The sequence below is a fragment of the Tinamus guttatus genome, unplaced genomic scaffold (assembly GCF_059628265.1).
Source record: "Tinamus guttatus ecotype Peru unplaced genomic scaffold, ASM5962826v1 Tinamus_guttatus_pri_ptg000004l, whole genome shotgun sequence".
Classification (NCBI taxonomy): domain Eukaryota; kingdom Metazoa; phylum Chordata; class Aves; order Tinamiformes; family Tinamidae; genus Tinamus; species Tinamus guttatus.
The window spans coordinates 7,341,707-7,357,810 of record NW_028288538.1 but is presented as its reverse complement, the minus strand read 5'-3'; the positions used below and the strand labels follow the sequence as shown (position 1 = coordinate 7,357,810).

General features: G+C 50.2%; 1 protein-coding gene across 2 annotated transcripts; it reads left to right on the top strand.

Annotated features, from left to right (window-relative positions):
- The first annotated feature begins 2,766 nt into the window (after window positions 1-2,766).
- DET1 (DET1 partner of COP1 E3 ubiquitin ligase) lies at window positions 2,767-14,131 on the top strand. Of its 2 annotated transcripts, none has more exons than XM_010212215.2 (4): window positions 2,767-3,886; window positions 6,846-7,036; window positions 8,486-8,677; window positions 12,375-14,131. In XM_010212215.2, the coding sequence occupies exons 1-4, from the start codon at window positions 2,804-2,806 to the stop codon at window positions 12,562-12,564; spliced, it is 1,656 nt and encodes a 551-aa protein (XP_010210517.1). In that variant the 5' UTR covers window positions 2,767-2,803; the 3' UTR covers window positions 12,565-14,131. The 2 variants fall into 2 exon arrangements, with proteins under 2 accessions (XP_010210517.1, XP_088394375.1); XM_088538249.1 differs by lacking the exon at window positions 12,375-14,131 and adding an exon at window positions 8,878-9,076.
- The last annotated feature ends 1,973 nt before the right edge of the window (window positions 14,132-16,104 follow it).

Genomic DNA, 16,104 nt, shown 5'->3' with positions numbered 1-16,104 from the left:
CTGGCTCTGCAGGAGCAGCCTGGGGATGGATCCTGCACTGCCCAGGGCTGTGGTGACACGCGGGGCCGGGCCAGTGCCACCAGCATGGTCAGAGCATCCCCGTGCTCTTCTCTCCCAGCCAGCACTGGTTTAATACCTAAATGAAAGGCTGCCCTCCCTATGCAGGGCTCACCCATTTAAGGGGAGAGTGACATTCGGATGTTGTTTGCGGCATAAAAGGGTGATTTTTCACAGGGAAAAACCCTCCCAAGGACAGAAATCTGCAGCCTGGGACCAGAACTGTGCCGATTGCCCCAGAACCCCCTCTCAAGGGACACCCATGCCCTGCATGGTTGGAAAGGGAGGACAAGTCCTGAGCAGTGCCAGGAAGCAGGAAAGCCGGAGCCGGGCGTGTAGGAGAGAGCAGGGCTTACCCTCTCTGTGCTTTTCTTACTGGGAACAGCCCAATCAGAGCCCAAATGCCAGCAGCACCCTGCACATCTGCAGGGTGCTCTTTTTTTTTGCCAGCTTGCCCTCTTTGGCCCAGAGAAATCCCCGTTGAAGCTGTCTGCGGGTGGAAGCTGGAGTAAACCTTTCCTAAAACCCGAGAAATCATCTTCAATTTCCTTCCTCCCCAAGCCCCCATCTCCCCCGACCCCTTCCCTCAGACATCTCCATCCCTTGCCCTACATCATCCTGCTCCAGCGCTACCAGCCAGGACCCGCTCTCCCCCTTGGCATCGCTCCGGGTGGCCCCATCCAGGAGGTGGAGATGGGAGTCATTAGCAGAGACCCTCTAATAGGTGCTGTGCTAAATGGGCCTTTTGTTCGCAGAGCCGCCAGCTGCCGAGTGCCTGGGTGCTCTTTGCTGTGGGTTTTACCCTATTAAGGTGGATCTCAATTAATTAGATGGGAGGCGAGAGGCAAAGAGGGGGCCCTCGTGTGTGGCTTGGCAGTGAGGAGGACAAGGAGGGTGCCGAGGCCAACGGCACCTCAGGGGGAGGCGGCATGTGGAGCAAAACCTGGGGAAAATGGGAAACCGGCCCTGGGGCAGGTTTGTCCCTGCTGAGTCCCTCGCCATGGCCACATGGGATGGCGGTACCGGGACCCTGGGGATGAGCCACCCCGCTCGGCGCCCACGTCCCTCAGGTGGCGGCAGGAACGCGCGCGCTGGAGCACTCAGACCAGCGGCAAATGGATCTGGAGAGATCCCTGACATTCCCCCTCGCGGCTCCCCTGGAGAGGCCGGAGCGGCGCCCGGCTCTCGCCCGGCCGCTAATGCGAGCGCCACTAAAAGCGCCGGCAGAGCGAGCGCGGCGGCAGCCCCGGCACAAGAGCTTTCAAGCCCTTGAGGAAGGGCTGGGGGCGTGTGGCAGGCGCGCGGGCCGCGCAGGAGACGGGGAGCGGGAGGGAGCAGCGGGAGACGCGGTGGCCGAGCCAAGCGGGTGTTCGTGAGGCCGAGCGGCGCTTCCCCTGCCAGGCCGGGGCTGTGGCGACCATTCCTCCCGCTGTGCTTGTCCCGCTTGGATGCTGAAAGGGACACTCTGGATACTGAAGCGGTCGTGGGGCACCATCTCCCATCCTGGTGCTCCAAGATGGTGTCTCCTGGGTACACGGATGGGACCCAGGGAACAGGGCAGTGCATGGGAGACACGGTGTCCCTGAGGGGCCTGCGGAGGTGATCAGGGTGCCTGGGTGCAGGAAGGGGGTGTCTAGGGCCAAGGGAATGGCGTGCAGGGGATGTCAAATGGGTAGAGGGCTGGGGCTGCCCAGGGGTGCAGGGATGGGGTGCAGGGGTACAGCAACCCAGGGAGGGGGTGCAGCAATGCAGGGCCTCGGGGCTGCAGGGGCGCAGGGATGGGGTCAGCTATGCAGAGGTGCAGGGAGGGGTTCAGGGGTGTAGGCGTGCAGGGATGGGGTGCGAGGCTCAGGAGGGCAAGGATGCAGGGGCTCAGGGATAGGGGGCGGGGACGGCAGAGGGGCTCGGGGCACAGGTATGGGGTGCAGGGGATCAGGGCTGCTGGGGTGCAGAAATGGGGTGGAGGGGCTCGCAAGGCTGCAGGATCCCAGTGGTTCAGGAATGGGGTGCAGGGCTGCCGGCTTTTGGAGGTGCAGGGATTCAGTGCAAGGATGCATGGATGGGTGCAGGGATGCAGGAGTGCAAGGGTGCGGCAAGGGGGTTCAGGGGTGCAGAAATGGGCCGCAGAGCTTCAGAGCTTCAAGGGTGCAGGGATTTGGGGCAAGGAGGCCGGGATTCGGGGCAAGGAGGCCGGGATTCGGAGCAGCCGCCGGGGCTGCGCTGCGGCGCGCCCTCCTGCCGCCAGGGGGTGCGTGTGCGTCAGCGCAGCGCGGCCAGCGCGACCCCCCTCGCTGGTATGGCGGAGCGGAAGCGGAAGCGGGGGGCGGCGGTACCCATCGCCGCCGCCGCCGCCGAGCTGCCGCCGCGCCCGGTGGCGGGAAGATGGCGGCGGCCGCAGCGTGAGCGGCGGCGCCGGGACGCGGCGGCCGGGCCCGCGCTGAGCGCGGCCTGCGGCGGGGCGGGGCCCGCTCCGCGGCGCCGCTCGGCAGGAAGGTGCGTAGGGACCCCCGGGCCCTTCCCGGTGCCCGCCCGCCCGGCCTCCAGCTGCAGCCCCGGAGCCCTGGGCGCCCCCGCCGCCTCCCCCCGCCGGGACCGTGTCCCTCTCGCCTCAGCAGGCAGGTCCGGCCCCTGCTCCCATTTTAACCCCTTAACCCCCCCGGTTCTGCCACCGAGCCCGTCCCCCGCTCGCCGTGATGTCCCCTGTGCTCCCTCCCCAGCAGGGTGAAGATGAAGTAGCGCCCCGATCATGGACCATGACGCTCCCACCATCAGGCCCCGCCGCATCCAGAACCAGAACGTCATCCACCGCCTGGAGCGCCGGCGGATCAGCTCGGGCAAGGCCGGCACCCACTGGCACCAAGTGCGCGTCTTCCACCAGAACGTCTTCCCCAACTTCACCGTGGTCAACGTGGAGAAGCCCCCATGCTTCTTGCGGAAGTTCTCCCCCGACGGTCGCTACTTCATTGCCTTCTCCTCGGATCAGACCTCCCTGGAGATCTACGAGTATCAGGGCTGCCAGGCGGCCGAGGACCTTCTGCAGGGCTACGAGGGGGAGATCCTGGCCAACGGCAATGACCAAAGATCTGTCAACATCCGGGGGCGGCTCTTTGAGCGCTTCTTCGTCCTGCTCCACATCACCAACGTGGCCTCCAACGGGGAGCACCTGAACCGCGAGTGCAGCCTCTTCACGGACGACTGCCGCTACGTGATCGTGGGCTCCGCCGCGTACCTGCCCGAGGAGCCTCACCCGCCCTTCTTCGAGGTGTACCGCAACAGCGAGTCCGTGACCCCCAACCCCCGCTCCCCCTTGGAAGACTATTCCCTGCACATCATAGACCTCCACACGGGCCGCCTCTGCGACACGAGGACTTTCAAGTGTGACAAAGTCATCCTGTCTCACAACCAGGGCCTGTACCTCTATAAGAACATCTTGGCCATTCTCTCTGTGCAGCAACAGACGATTCACGTCTTTCAGGTGACGCCTGAGGGCACCTTCATCGACGTGCGGACGATCGGGCGCTTCTGCTACGAGGATGATCTCCTGACACTGTCTGCGGTGTATCCCGAGGTGCAGCGGGACACTCAGACAGGGATGGCCAACCCCTACAAAGAGCCCTTCATAAACTCCCTGAAGCACAGGCTGCTGGTGTACCTGTGGAGGAGGGCAGAGCAGGATGGAAGTGCCATAGCAAAAAGAAGGTTTTTCCAGTACTTTGATCAGCTGAGGCAGCTCCGCATGTGGAAGATGCAGCTTTTGGATGAGAACCACCTGTTTATCAAATATACTAGTGAGGATGTAGTCACGCTGCGGGTGACGGATCCTTCACAGGTATTATCTGCCTCTCTAGACTGTTCGTTGCTTTGGGGCAGTTACTCTCAAGAAGCTAAAATTCTGTGAGCTTTGTTTCTTGGCTGAGCCTGTAAATGTTCAGTGCATAGGTTGTTCAGGACTTCATTCTTGTATGAGCATTTGGTGCCTGTGGTATTGAGTAACTTAAGTATCTTTCTTATCTCATAATTTCATCAACTTCTCCTCAAAAAAGTAGTAAGGAGGAAAGATCTTATGTGGTTATCAAGCCCTCTTTCTCCAGGGATTGTTCCCTGTGCTTTAGAACCCTCTTACCCTTCCCAAATCCTAGCTGATATTTATTTTTTTAGCTGCTATTTCATATAATACACTTGCATTGCAGAGGTACTCTCACTCTTTTCACATGCATTTTGGAGCATGTTTTTCAAATATAATAGTCTTCATTTTTCCCCAGTAAAATTGCCTTTTCTGCCTACATACTTATGCTTTCAAGCTTCTGCCAGAGATAGTATTTATGATCTCTTGAAATTAGAGTAGCTCCACTTAAATCTAGCTAATGTGCCAGTTGCTTCTCCTTTAAGTTTAGTACTAAAGAAATCAAATTAGAGCATATGTAGGTTAGTCAGTGCTGGGTCCTTCCAGATGTTTCACCACCCTGCAGGTCAGTCCCCTCTTTTCACTACTGCTAGAGACTTGGTCTTTTTTTGGTCCGTGTGAGACTGAGCAAGGTCACATTCTTCTCTTTTCCCCATTTTTATTCATTTTCAATTGCTGGACTTAGATCCTAGAAGAAGTGGGCAGCATTTTTTAGACCTGATTTTCAGCATTAGTCTAATTCTTCCTGGACAATAACTTTGTGCTTTTTTTTTCTTCACTTTTCTTTCTTTGTTTTACACTTCTTGAAAGAGGGATAACTGTGGGAGAGGGTAGGTGAGGTGTAATCTAATCAGTTTTACCTGTCGATATAAAATTAAGTGGCTGCCACAAAGGCGTCAGAGCTTTGTGTGAGTGTCCTGCAGTTTTCTGCTTGCTCACAGTATCCTGATGTTCCTGACAAGGGCCTTGAGCCACCTCCATGTAAACCTATGTGGTGCCCTGGGTTCAGCTCTCTGCTGTGGTTACCAAGGCTTTTGTGCCTCCTTTGCTGCAATGTGCTCTTGACTTGCTTCATGTGAAGGTTGCTTTCACATGCAGATTGTGGTTGGTTTGTGGCATTCCTCAGGTGCTCCATTTTCTGCTGGAGGAAAAGTATCTCTGTGCCCGTTTCTTTCAGGAGCTTCCAGATGCAGAGCTGCCCTGAAGACCTGCCTGAGTTCAGGCTTGGTGATTTGTTAGGGCTTCCAGAGGAAAAACTTCATGTTTCCTAGTTTTTTTTCTTTCATCTGAACACAAAAGAGCCTGAAGCCGCATCCTTTCTCAGGCCCTTCTCTTTCGTTAGACCTTTTAGTGAAGAGTCTTGAAGTATTTTTTAATGCTCTTGGGTTGGTTCTGCATTGTCAGGGTCTGGTCCGAGTCTTTCCAATTTTTCACTTGTGTGTATATATAGCTTTAACTTGCTTCTTGTTCTAGACTTGTGTTTTACTCTGTTCCTACCCTTCCTTTTCCTTGGGCAGTAGTTTAATGAGTGACCTCATCTAGAGCTCTTCAGCTTGGCATGTGGGGGTTGGGTTATATTATTGCATTTGTTTTGGGTCTGTAAAACAAATAAATCTTATAAAATTTATGAGGGGTGCAGTGAAAAGGTGTTTGGAGTTTGGACTGAAACACCCTGAAGGCCACGTCCCACGTGCAGGCTGCATCTGGGGCAGCTGAGGAGGTGGGGGGCAAAATTTGGGTCCGTTGTAAAAGTGGTCTCAATGCTATGTGAGAGGGAAGACTCGCAGGAGATAAGGATCTGCAGAGGGTTTAAGGACAGGGCTTGTAGCTGGTTTTTACTAGCCTTCTTGGGGTGTCAATAGCAGTGTATTAAGAGACTGTATAGTTTAAAAATGTATTTGGTTCTTTGGTTTTTTTTTTTAGTGTGAAATACAAATATTGTCTCAAAGATCGGAGAGCCTCAGGATGGGTCAGAGTGGGTAGGGTCAGGGGGAGCCTGAGGTCACTGCTGAGAGTTGTTTGGGAGCAAGAGGTGAAACATTCATTAGAGACCACCTGTATTGACAGGAGGCTCAGCCAGACACACACAGATGTGTGGAGCCATGTGCTTGTGCCAAGGGAGTTAGTTACCATGTTAGCTTTGAGGCAGGGACATTCTTACTTTGGGATGACAGAAGTTAGCACTCCCCTCTTTAAAGAGAGCGGCACAGTGAGCAAAGATGAAATCTTCCCCTTTCCAAAGGGATGGGAATGTCCTCTGCCTTCCATGTGCCTGGCTACGAGGTTGCATTTTCCCCTGTTGCTTGTTGTTGATACCACGACACCCTGCTCATCTGCAGTGTGGTGCATGGGCCTTCCTGCATCAAAGTGCTGGTATTAAAAAGAGGTGGTTAACATTTTCCACATTTTCATTTCTATGCCAGCAGGATACCCGGAGGGCACAACTTCTTGCAGGCAGTGTTACAGCTCACAGTACGCTAGAAGCCTCATCTGTGTGTCATGGAAATATTAGGAAAAGGAAGAAAATAATGTCTTTACGTAGAGGAAAGATAATTTGTTGTCAGCTAGGACTGGGTTTAGAATCATTTCATTAGCAGGCAAGAACATTAAATTTGGTATTTCAGATAGCATTTTAGATTTGGTGGAGGGCAGAAACATTTTCGTTTGAGACGAAAATTGGATGCCATTAAGTATCTCCCGTAATTAGGCACATCACAGTTAATAGTTGATTAATTTGGTAACTTTAGGGGTATTTGAATTAGCGTGAGGGATGCGGGGTTCTTCTGTGCTAGTGAGATTGGGCTTGTGGTGTTGTACAGGAAGAAGGGAAGAGGACGTGTTCCCTGCGCGTGCTCTCCTGGGTAACCATTTCCTCTGCTCACAGCCTTCCTTCTTCGTCGTGTACAACATGGTGACCACGGAGGTTATTGCCGTGTTTGAGAACACGTCTGACGAGCTGCTGGAGCTGTTTGAGAACTTCTGTGACCTCTTCAGGAACGCCACCCTGCACAGCGAGGCCGTGCAGTTCCCCTGCTCGGCTTCCAGCAACAACTTTGCCAGGCAGATCCAGCGCCGGTGAGCATTCGTAGCAGGCTTTGTACTGCACTCATACAAACTCATCCTGGTCAGCTGAAGGCCTGTATCAAATAACAATAGCAGCCCTGGGGAAACCCGGGAGAAGGAATTTTAAGGGAAATGTTGCTGGCTCTCTTTGGGTTATGATTCCCTTGGAGGTTATTAAAGCAGTACTGCCCAATAGTGAGAGCTGTGCAGATAAGATTGTCAAGATTCCAGCATCACCTGCTAAATCTATTTAGCCAAGTGGCGTTCTCCAGAGTTAGTGTGCATCATGTTGTGCTCTGTAGCGTTTTCTGCAACATCAGTAAAAGGCTTGTGATTCTTGTTAAACTCTGCTGTGAGTTTAACAGGAACTTACCTACCCAAAGCCATTGTGAAAGCTGAGCAAAATATCAAAGTAACTAGGGTTTCTAGATTATGTTTTAACAGTCAGATGTGACTTTCCTAAGGCAGAGTGTGTTATCTCCCTTGGAATGTATTTTTATGTGACTCAAGGTGTCTTGTTCTCCAGTGACTGTTTGACTTCCTTCTAGCAGTCATCTATGGGGATGAAACTTCTGTTTATTCCAGCTTGCTGTAACACAGTAAGAGGAAGTTGACTCTGTGACTTTCTAGAGCTACCTATTGTGAAATCCCCATTGCTTAGTGGGGAGGGAGAGAGCTTGCTCCCTGCAGACACCTGAAGAGCAAGTCCAAACTTGTGTTAAAATAGAGAAGAATCTTTTCACCCCTTTGGCTATGAGGGTCTGACAGGAGTGTGTATCTGTCGTGGCAGGGTATGATAATGCTTTATTCACAGTGAGCTGGCTTTTGGCTTGTTATTTCTGGTCTAAGGGCAATGGTTTACTGTCCCTGATGTATGACATTCATGCTGCTGATCTGACCATTGTGGAAAGCTCAAATTTTGTTTGGAAAGAAAAATCCAACCTGTGTTAAATCTGTTCACCAGGAAGGGCTTTCAGCTCAGTGTAGTGCCTGAAGAGCTTGAGGCTTCTCTTCAAGGTTCTTCCCATCTAAGGTTTCTCTCTTTATGCACTTGAGGGAATTGTCAAGTCAACCTTAAGGGCTCAAATATTTCTGCAAAAAGCTCTGGCTTTTGCTTATGCTTTTTCCAGGCTTCATGATAAAACTTGGATTGACTGGTAAACTGTTAATCCATCTCTCCCTGTAACTGATTCTGCTGGTTTCCTGTACTGCAGAGCAGCTGGGGCCAGACCTTGGAGCTTGGCAGGATCTTGTCCTTCTGTCAGCTTGGGCTTTCAGAGCAGAAACAGTAGGGAAGAGGGAGGGTATCAAGGTCACAGAGAGAGAACTGGTTAGTGGCTGAATCAGTGATACATCTGTGGAAATTAGCTGTTTTAGTTCTTATGTTGCTGCTGCTTTCCCCTCCAGTTTTTCTTAAGCTCTGGCTTTTGCAAGTAAAGGCTGTTTCTTGGTGTGCTGCAGGTTCAAAGACACTATTGTGAATGCCAAGTACGGAGGGCACACGGAGGCCGTGCGGAGGCTGCTGGGCCAGCTTCCCATCAGCGCCCAGTCCTACAGTGGCAGCCCATACCTCGACCTCTCCCTCTTCAGCTATGATGACAAGTGGGTGTCAGTCATGGAGCGGCCCAAGACCTGCGGCGATCATCCCATAAGGTATGAAACAGGCTGGGAAGCTTTATGTGAGGAGAGCAGTGTGAAAGTGACTCTGGGTTGCCTCAACCTCATGGCATCAAATATGCAAGCAGGGGTGGCTCTGTGCCTTTCTCTTCTGATGTGACTTGACCAGAGGGTTTGTTCAGCAGTCCCAGAGAGTGTGACCTCTCTCCTTATGATGCCTCTTACTTTGTATTGAGGAAGAGCTTCTCAGTCTTCTGATTGAGCTGCCCTGGGGAAGATTTGGATAGTGAAACCTGAGCCTTTTCCATGTGAATACCCTTGTTCCTCATCTTATAGTCCGGTTTTTGCTATCAAGCTGCAGAGTGATACAGTTCTAGGTACCTGCTTTCCTGTACTGGAAGGATCTCCCCTGAGTTCCTGGGGTTAGCTGGCACTGATGATCTGGTTTATCCCGTGAATGCAGTAGCAGCTGGGCTAGGTGTGATTCCCAGTGCTTGTGGTATTGATGTAACTGTTTTCATGCTTTGGTTGTTTACAATTCTCTCCCTGGAAGCTGTAGTCCTTTTCATTCCCCTTCTTTCTGTGGTGGTCTTCCTGTAAGAGTTCAGCCAGTTGTAAGGGTTGGTCTGTGTCTCTTATCTGTGTCTTGATGCTGGCAGCAGGAATAAGGTTTCAGGGCATCTTGCAGAAACACTGGGATCGTTTATTCCCATTTGTTGGCTGCAGCCGTGGCCACAAGAAGTACCAGTTAAGAATCCAGTGTCTTCTGCCTGAAAGTCTCAAAGGTGCCAACTTTTCCAGGCAAAAGAATCTTTCCTATTACAGTATTGGAAAATCAGAATGATCTTGGGCTTTAAAACAAAAAGAGACCTTTATGCCTAAGTGCTTTGTATAGTGACTGACCACGCGTGGAGGACTCAGCCAGCCTAGGGAGGCCTTTCTGGCCTGTTTCCCAACTTTATTTTCATCAGTGCGTTCTCAGAACCTGGTTTCATGTCTCCCCTGGCCCTGCCTCAGGTGTCAGGAAACGTCTGATTATTCCTACACTCCCAATTCCCAAATTATGTATATTTAATTGATTTTCTGCCACCGTGGTTTGGTTTGATCTCCAGCTCCGTGCAATCTGCAGAGAAAAGCCTGCCCTCTCCCCCTTTTCATGCTTGATGTTGAGAAGGCTCTCAGGGCAGCAATCGTCTGCCAGCACCAACCTGTGTACAGCTCCCACGGACAAAAGGGAGCAAAACCGCAGTCATTTGCTGCGGTTACGTCTTTGTAGTAAACAAAGCAAAGTGCCACCTTCCCTCCCTCCCTCTGCTGAGCATTACAGAACCTGTGCTTTTAAAGCTCAAAGCTGGGCAGAGTCAATTAAGACTTGAATGGGGCCTCGGAGCAGCGAGGCTGTTGGTTTTTGGAAAGTAAAGAGAACATAAGGCACTAGCCTTAACTGTTCAGTAGCTGAAATAGTGCTGCTGTGGTTCTTCCATGCAAAAAAAAAAAAAAAAAAGATTTAATAAAATAATGCAGCTGTGTTGTGACTGGAGGGCTTGGAAATGAGAGGACTTAGGATTTGTAATGTGAGCCAAGAATAGGCTGGAGTGCAAAGCATTTCAGCAACTAGGGGTGTCGCAGTTCCTGTCAGGACACATGTGATTTGCAAGTGTCCATTTTACACAGCAGCTTCAGCACCAATGTGTTCTTTAACCCTTGCTGCCTTTCTGCATCCCAGAAGGTTCAGCTCTCACCCCTGGTTACCTGAGAGACCAATGTGATTTTCTCTCTTTTGGGAAAGTGCCCATCACTGCCATTTTCCAGAGTCTTTTCAAGAGGTTTGAAGATTAATTCCCTGGGCGAAACGATGGGACTTGTGAGGAAGAGGCTCCAACACAGCCTTGCCTATAATAGGTGGTCTCTAAATTCCATCTAGGTGGTTAATAAGAGGCTATTTAACCAAAAATTGGTCTGCAGATAAATCTTCTATTTTCATACAGTTTGAAAAGACTGGTCTTGCTGTTTCTGTTGACATACAATTTTATATTTCAGTGCCTAATTTATCCCCAGAGTGAGAGGCCATGGAAATGGCCTCTGATTGCAGAGCGCTTTTAAAAATAGATTTAAAAATACCAAACTGAGCACATCTTTGAGATTACAGGAGCTTCATCTTGAGCAGTAAATTATTGTGAATTGGGGAGAGAGAAGCTGGCCAGGGGCTGTGCTTTGTTTAAAGAATGACCCTCCACATACATAACCCTGTGTAGGAGGGAAAGGGCTTTTTGAAAAGCCAAATACCAAGATTGTGACTCTCTTGCTGGGTTCTTGTGTGTAATTTTCAAGCAGGACTGGCTGGCACTTTGGTTCAGAGGAAGGGAGAGGAGAGTGGCCCTCCAGGAAGAACCTGAGGATCTCAATAGGCTGCGTTGTTAAAATGTGGAGTATGTCTGCTCCTGAAACAGCACTGCCTATATCTGTCATCACCAGCATTATCAGGCTGAGAGCTGAGTGCATCGTATTGCCAGCGGGGGGGAAAATGTGCTCTGATATTAAAAGCATTCTCTGAATTAAAACCAGAGCAAAATTCAAAATACCCACATGTACAAAGCAGTAGTGGAAAAAGAAGCAGCTTGGAGTTGGAATGATGATTCTGTGCCTAAGACTGAAAGGGGCAGGAAAACAATCTAAGGAACTGAGCTAACTTCAAGGGCAAGACTTGAGTCCTGTCAGTCAGAACCTGCTGCTTTGTGAAGGTCCCACATCCTAGAAATCTCCAGCAGAGTCTTGGGGACAGCAGGGTTATGAGAGTCCCCTGATCCTGCAGCAGTGAAGAATAGTTACCTGGGCTTAGCTCCACTCTGCAGAGTGAACACATGCCCTGCTATGCAGGGAAGGCTGAAGAAGTGAAGAGGTTTCTGGAACTGTCTCTCCTCAGAGCTGTCTGTCTCATCCCCTGAGCGATGTTCCCTTTTTGCTTAACCTGTGTCCCAGAATTTGGCTGTTGAGAGGCATAATTGAGCTTTCTCAAACCCACAGGAAGGTGACAGCAGAAGGAGACACCCATTTTTCTTTATATCCACCCTTGCTGTGTCTGTCTGAGTGCTGTCCACTAAGTATTTCCTGCCCAGGCTATCTTGCTGATGAGTTTTTTTTGGAAATCTGAAAGGAACTGCAAAGCTTGGCTCGAGCTGAGCTGACCTGTAGAGTTTGGTACCCGGGAGCAGAGCGGGATCAGCAATATTCACCTTCCTCTTCTGAAGAGGGATGTAGCAAGGCACGATCGCAGCAGTGTGAAGGCCACCTTGCAGCACAGGGAATGGGGAAGGATGGACTTAGAGCTGGAGAGAAGCCCATAGCTGAGGGAAGTGAGCTCAGTACTGTGCAGCGTGTCCCCTGTGAGGATCAAGGGGAGCTGCTTGCATTACGAGAGGATAAAGAGCAAGCACAGGTGAGGTCTGGACTGAACTTATTTCTTGTGGTGAAATCGGACAACGTCACCAAAATGAAAGGCAGAGTTCTCTCTCTGGTGATACTAAAATGAAGTCAAATCTTCTTTAGGCAGCGGAAAACTAACTCCCCAGGAAGGGAATTTCCTGCGTAGCCAAGAGCTGGACCGCCCAGCTGAGGATCTCCTGCCTCTGGGGAGCTACCAGAGCTTGCAGAAGGCGCTCGTTGCAGTTTGTGAAGAGCCCAGATGGCAGCCAATAGTCAGGAATGACTGTAATTGACTTTCTCTTCCTTTCAGATTTTACGCTCGTGATTCCGGCCTCCTGAAGTTCGAAATCCAGGCGGGGCTCCTGGGGCGACCCATCAATCACACCGTGCGGCGCCTGGTGGCCTTCACCTTCCACCCCTTCGAGCCCTTTGCCATCTCGGTGCAGCGCACCAACGCCGAGTACGTGGTCAACTTCCACATGCGCCACAGCTGCACATAGGGCAGGAGGCGGCCGGGGCAGCTGCTCCCCTCCGCTCTGGGCCCCTGCCACACACACCAAAGCCACATGCTCAGCCTGCTAGGAAACCAAACCAGCGCGCGGCAAGAAGCCTGGCCTGGGAGCTCCTGCCAACCAGCATCTCACCGGCCCTGGAGGGCCAGTCCACTGAAGCTGGGTCTGTGAATGTCTCTCCTGATTCCATCCATTCGTTCCACAAAGGTTTCCGTTGCATTAAGCACTGTTGTTGTTCCCTGTTCTTACTGATGAACAAAGCATAGCTGAGATTCCTGTCTTGGTTTCCCAGAGGCATGTCCATTTTCCTCCCTGTTGTCTGTCTTAGGATGGCAAAGATGGAGCTTTGCAATGCGTGGGGTGTTCCCTTCTGCACTGATGCTCTTCTACCTTGTTGAGACAAACAGCCTGTCTAAGAGGGAATGGGTAGAAGCCATGGTGGGGGCTTAGGAATAGAGCTACCCACATTTGTACCTTCAGTATTACTAAGGAAATGAAATCCTGTTCTCATTCACACAATCTCCTCTCCTGGTTTTAATATGCAAGAGGTTAGGAAAGAAAGGCCTGAGAAATCACTGGAATTAGGATAGGTGAGGTGTTTTCCTGACTCTTATGCAAGTCACTTAATCTTTGTGCCTTAGTTTCTGTAAAGCCCCTCGCTGGCAGGTGATGTGTTAATACCAGAGAGTCAGGGCAGCTGTGTCTGCAGTGTAGGAAGAGGTGGGTGCAGCAGAAAGACGGGTGGCTCAGAAGGGTGTGGGGAGCAACAGCAGCTCCTCCACGTCAACGGACTTGTGTCAGCAGAGGAGGAACAAATCCTTGCGGGCATCTGCTGATTCTGCTGCAGAGGGAAAGGGAGACCTAACTTTTGGCACTGTCCTGCATATTGGCCCTGTGAACATGGAGTTTTAGTAGCATTTGGGTTTCCCTGGAAAGGAGGGAGGAGACCTGAATTAATTTGCATTGCTGCAGATTTGCAGTTGAGAGTTTGTTGACCTATGTTGCTTGTGTACCCTTGTCTGATATGCTGTTCTCTGTGAGAACCCGATTTGCTGTGCCCAGTCTTCAAAGCACAGCTGGCTGGTGCATCATATTTGGCTTGATATAGATTGGACTGCTGCAGTGTCTCTGCTGTTTATGAAATAAGCTTCTGGATGTGAATTTTTAAATACCACTGTGGGCTGGCAGGAATGCCGTCCTGCCCTTCTCTGTTAAAAATGTAATTTTTGGTTGTTGATTGACATTTGGGTTTTGCTGCATACCGGCTGCTTGTAGGACTGTGCTCTGCCAGTCAGTGCAGACGTCCTTGGGGGTGCCGGGTGCTCAGCTGGGACCTTCTCTGGTCCTGTCCCTATGTGAGGTACAGAGCAGACACTAGGAAATTGGTGCTTTATACATGGGGAGACCCTTACTTGAAACTACTCTGCTGGTGTCTTGTCTGCACCGAAATGGGCCCTGCTGTGGATGGTGTATTGTGGCCATATGCCCGAGAAGAATGATTTTGAGGTCATGCATTCATTTTGCATAGGAATGGACTGGAAAGTAACTGTTTAGCTGCTGGTGCCTGGATATGGTGAAAATGTCTGACCTCGTAGTGACTCTTTGTGTCAGCCTCCGGTCCCTGTCTCATGGCATGTCTCTCTTCCTGGCCTTGCTAAACTTATTTCTAGGGCAAAACACCATTTCTCGCTGCTCTTTTTCCCTGGTGTTGCACTGTTGGTTTCTCAGGTCTGCCAGCAGTGACTTCGGGGCAAAAGAGTAATAGAGGGGGTGTGAGGCCACGTGTGCTTTTAGCAACAGGTTGCTCTCCATCTAATAACACTATATGTCAAGATTTTAGGGGTTTTTCTTCTATGATCTGTTCTTCAAACACATTTATTTAAAGCTCCAAATAGGGAATCATTTGCACATTGTAGATCATGGAATTACCTTCTTCCTGCATCACTCTCTCATATGATCACACTTTTAGTATGAGTGTTTTTTTTTTTTTTTTTTCCTACTTCTTTTCCAGAGCTCTTGGCAGCTTCATCCAAGATTGGTTTTACTCCTTGGTGTGTCAGTCAGGGACATTAGTGCTTATTCAAATAGCTGTTTAGTTTCCATTTAATGTTTTTAGGTGGAAAAAATATAAATCAGTTCAGCATTTTTTGCAGAAGGGGCTTTTGCCAGATTCAGGCTGTCCTGTGTGAAGCGAAAAGCATGACACAGATGATAGGTCTTGAGGCTGAGAGACAAGATATCTGTTCTTAGCTCTGCTGTTTAAATTGTTCTGTGACTGGGGGCAAATCACTTCCTGTTCCAGCTGGTGTTTTCTTCTCTGCAAATGAGGCCAAAAACATATTTTCAGCTTTTGTAAAACACTTTGAGATTCATCGATAAAAAGTGCTGGATAAGTGCTAAGTATTTTCTTATTATGTTTGCAGACAAACTGATTGATCATTCTGAGTACTAATTGCCTTGGAGTAGCATTGCAGATTCTCTGGCCATGGCTGCTGCATTTTATATCTACAACAGAGTTAATTTTATTACAGAAAGGTTTTGAAAGAAGAGACTCTCATGCTTGAAATTTTGATTCTTTTATTTAACAAACAAAAAGTGTGCGTGATGGGGGAGGGTGGGTGGAAAGGGATAGATATTTTCTACATATTTTTACTAGGCTAGAATGAAGATTTGTTAGTAATACAAAACAAAAATGGAATAAACAGAATTTGCTCTAAGAGTCTGGTCTGTTGTCTCTTTTTCAAAAAAATCTTAGTGTTGCGCATGGGAATCCCTTTGTGGTGTGTGTGTGTGTGTGTGTGTTTGGCTAGACAAGCATTTTGTGTGTTTGCTGCCTCTTCCTCGGTGTCGGGAGTGACAGTGTGCTCATGAAAATTCCTGCCTCGGGCATATGTGTAGCTATTGCACATTTCTTGCTTTGTTTTAGTCCCCATGACCTAATGCTGAGGGAGAAGTGGTTGGGCTTCATTTAATTTGTGTTTCCCCTTTTGTTGTCTCTTAGCGATCCGACTTGTGCTCAGAGACTCTTGCTGAGGTCCATCCGTAGCAACTGTCTTGTCTTGCGGCTGTCACCTGTCGATGCTCCGTGGTGGAGAGGTGGAAGCTGAACAATGTCCCTGGTTGCCAGAAGAGCCGTTATCTTCCCAGTGCTCTTAGATTGGGCCACGACACTTGGATTTTCCAACTGTGTCCTGCTCCCAGGGGCAGCTTTGCAGGAGGTAGTGGCTGAGAACTGGAAAAAACCTCCTGCCAAAAGCTCGGGATCTCCTAACCCACTGCTGCCCCATAACAAGCCATCGTTGCGGGTGCTCACAGAACTGACACACGGGGACATCTTGGGCATGGAAGCAGCTTGGTTCCCAGCAGCTTTCCTTTGAGCCTTTCCTCCCTTTATGTGCATGCAATTTTTTTTCTGATGCTTTCTTTTGAAGCCTTTGAGCATATCAGAACAGCAGGAGAGTTGTCTGCTCTTGAGCTATTGCTCTTCAGGTCAAATAAGCATTTCCTTGCCATATAGTGCCTGACTTG

What these genes read in the sequence shown, in the direction of transcription:
- DET1 (XM_010212215.2), top strand. Translation starts at nt 2,804, where the DNA reads ATGGACCATGACGCTCCCACCATCAGGCCCCGCCGCATCCAGAACCAG. An exon ending in GGGTGACGGATCCTTCACAG is followed by an intron (nt 3,887 to 6,845) that starts GTATTATCTGCC and finishes CTCTGCTCACAG; the next exon opens with CCTTCCTTCTTCGTCGTGTA. An exon ending in GCCAGGCAGATCCAGCGCCG is followed by an intron (nt 7,037 to 8,485) that starts GTGAGCATTCGT and finishes GGTGTGCTGCAG; the next exon opens with GTTCAAAGACACTATTGTGA.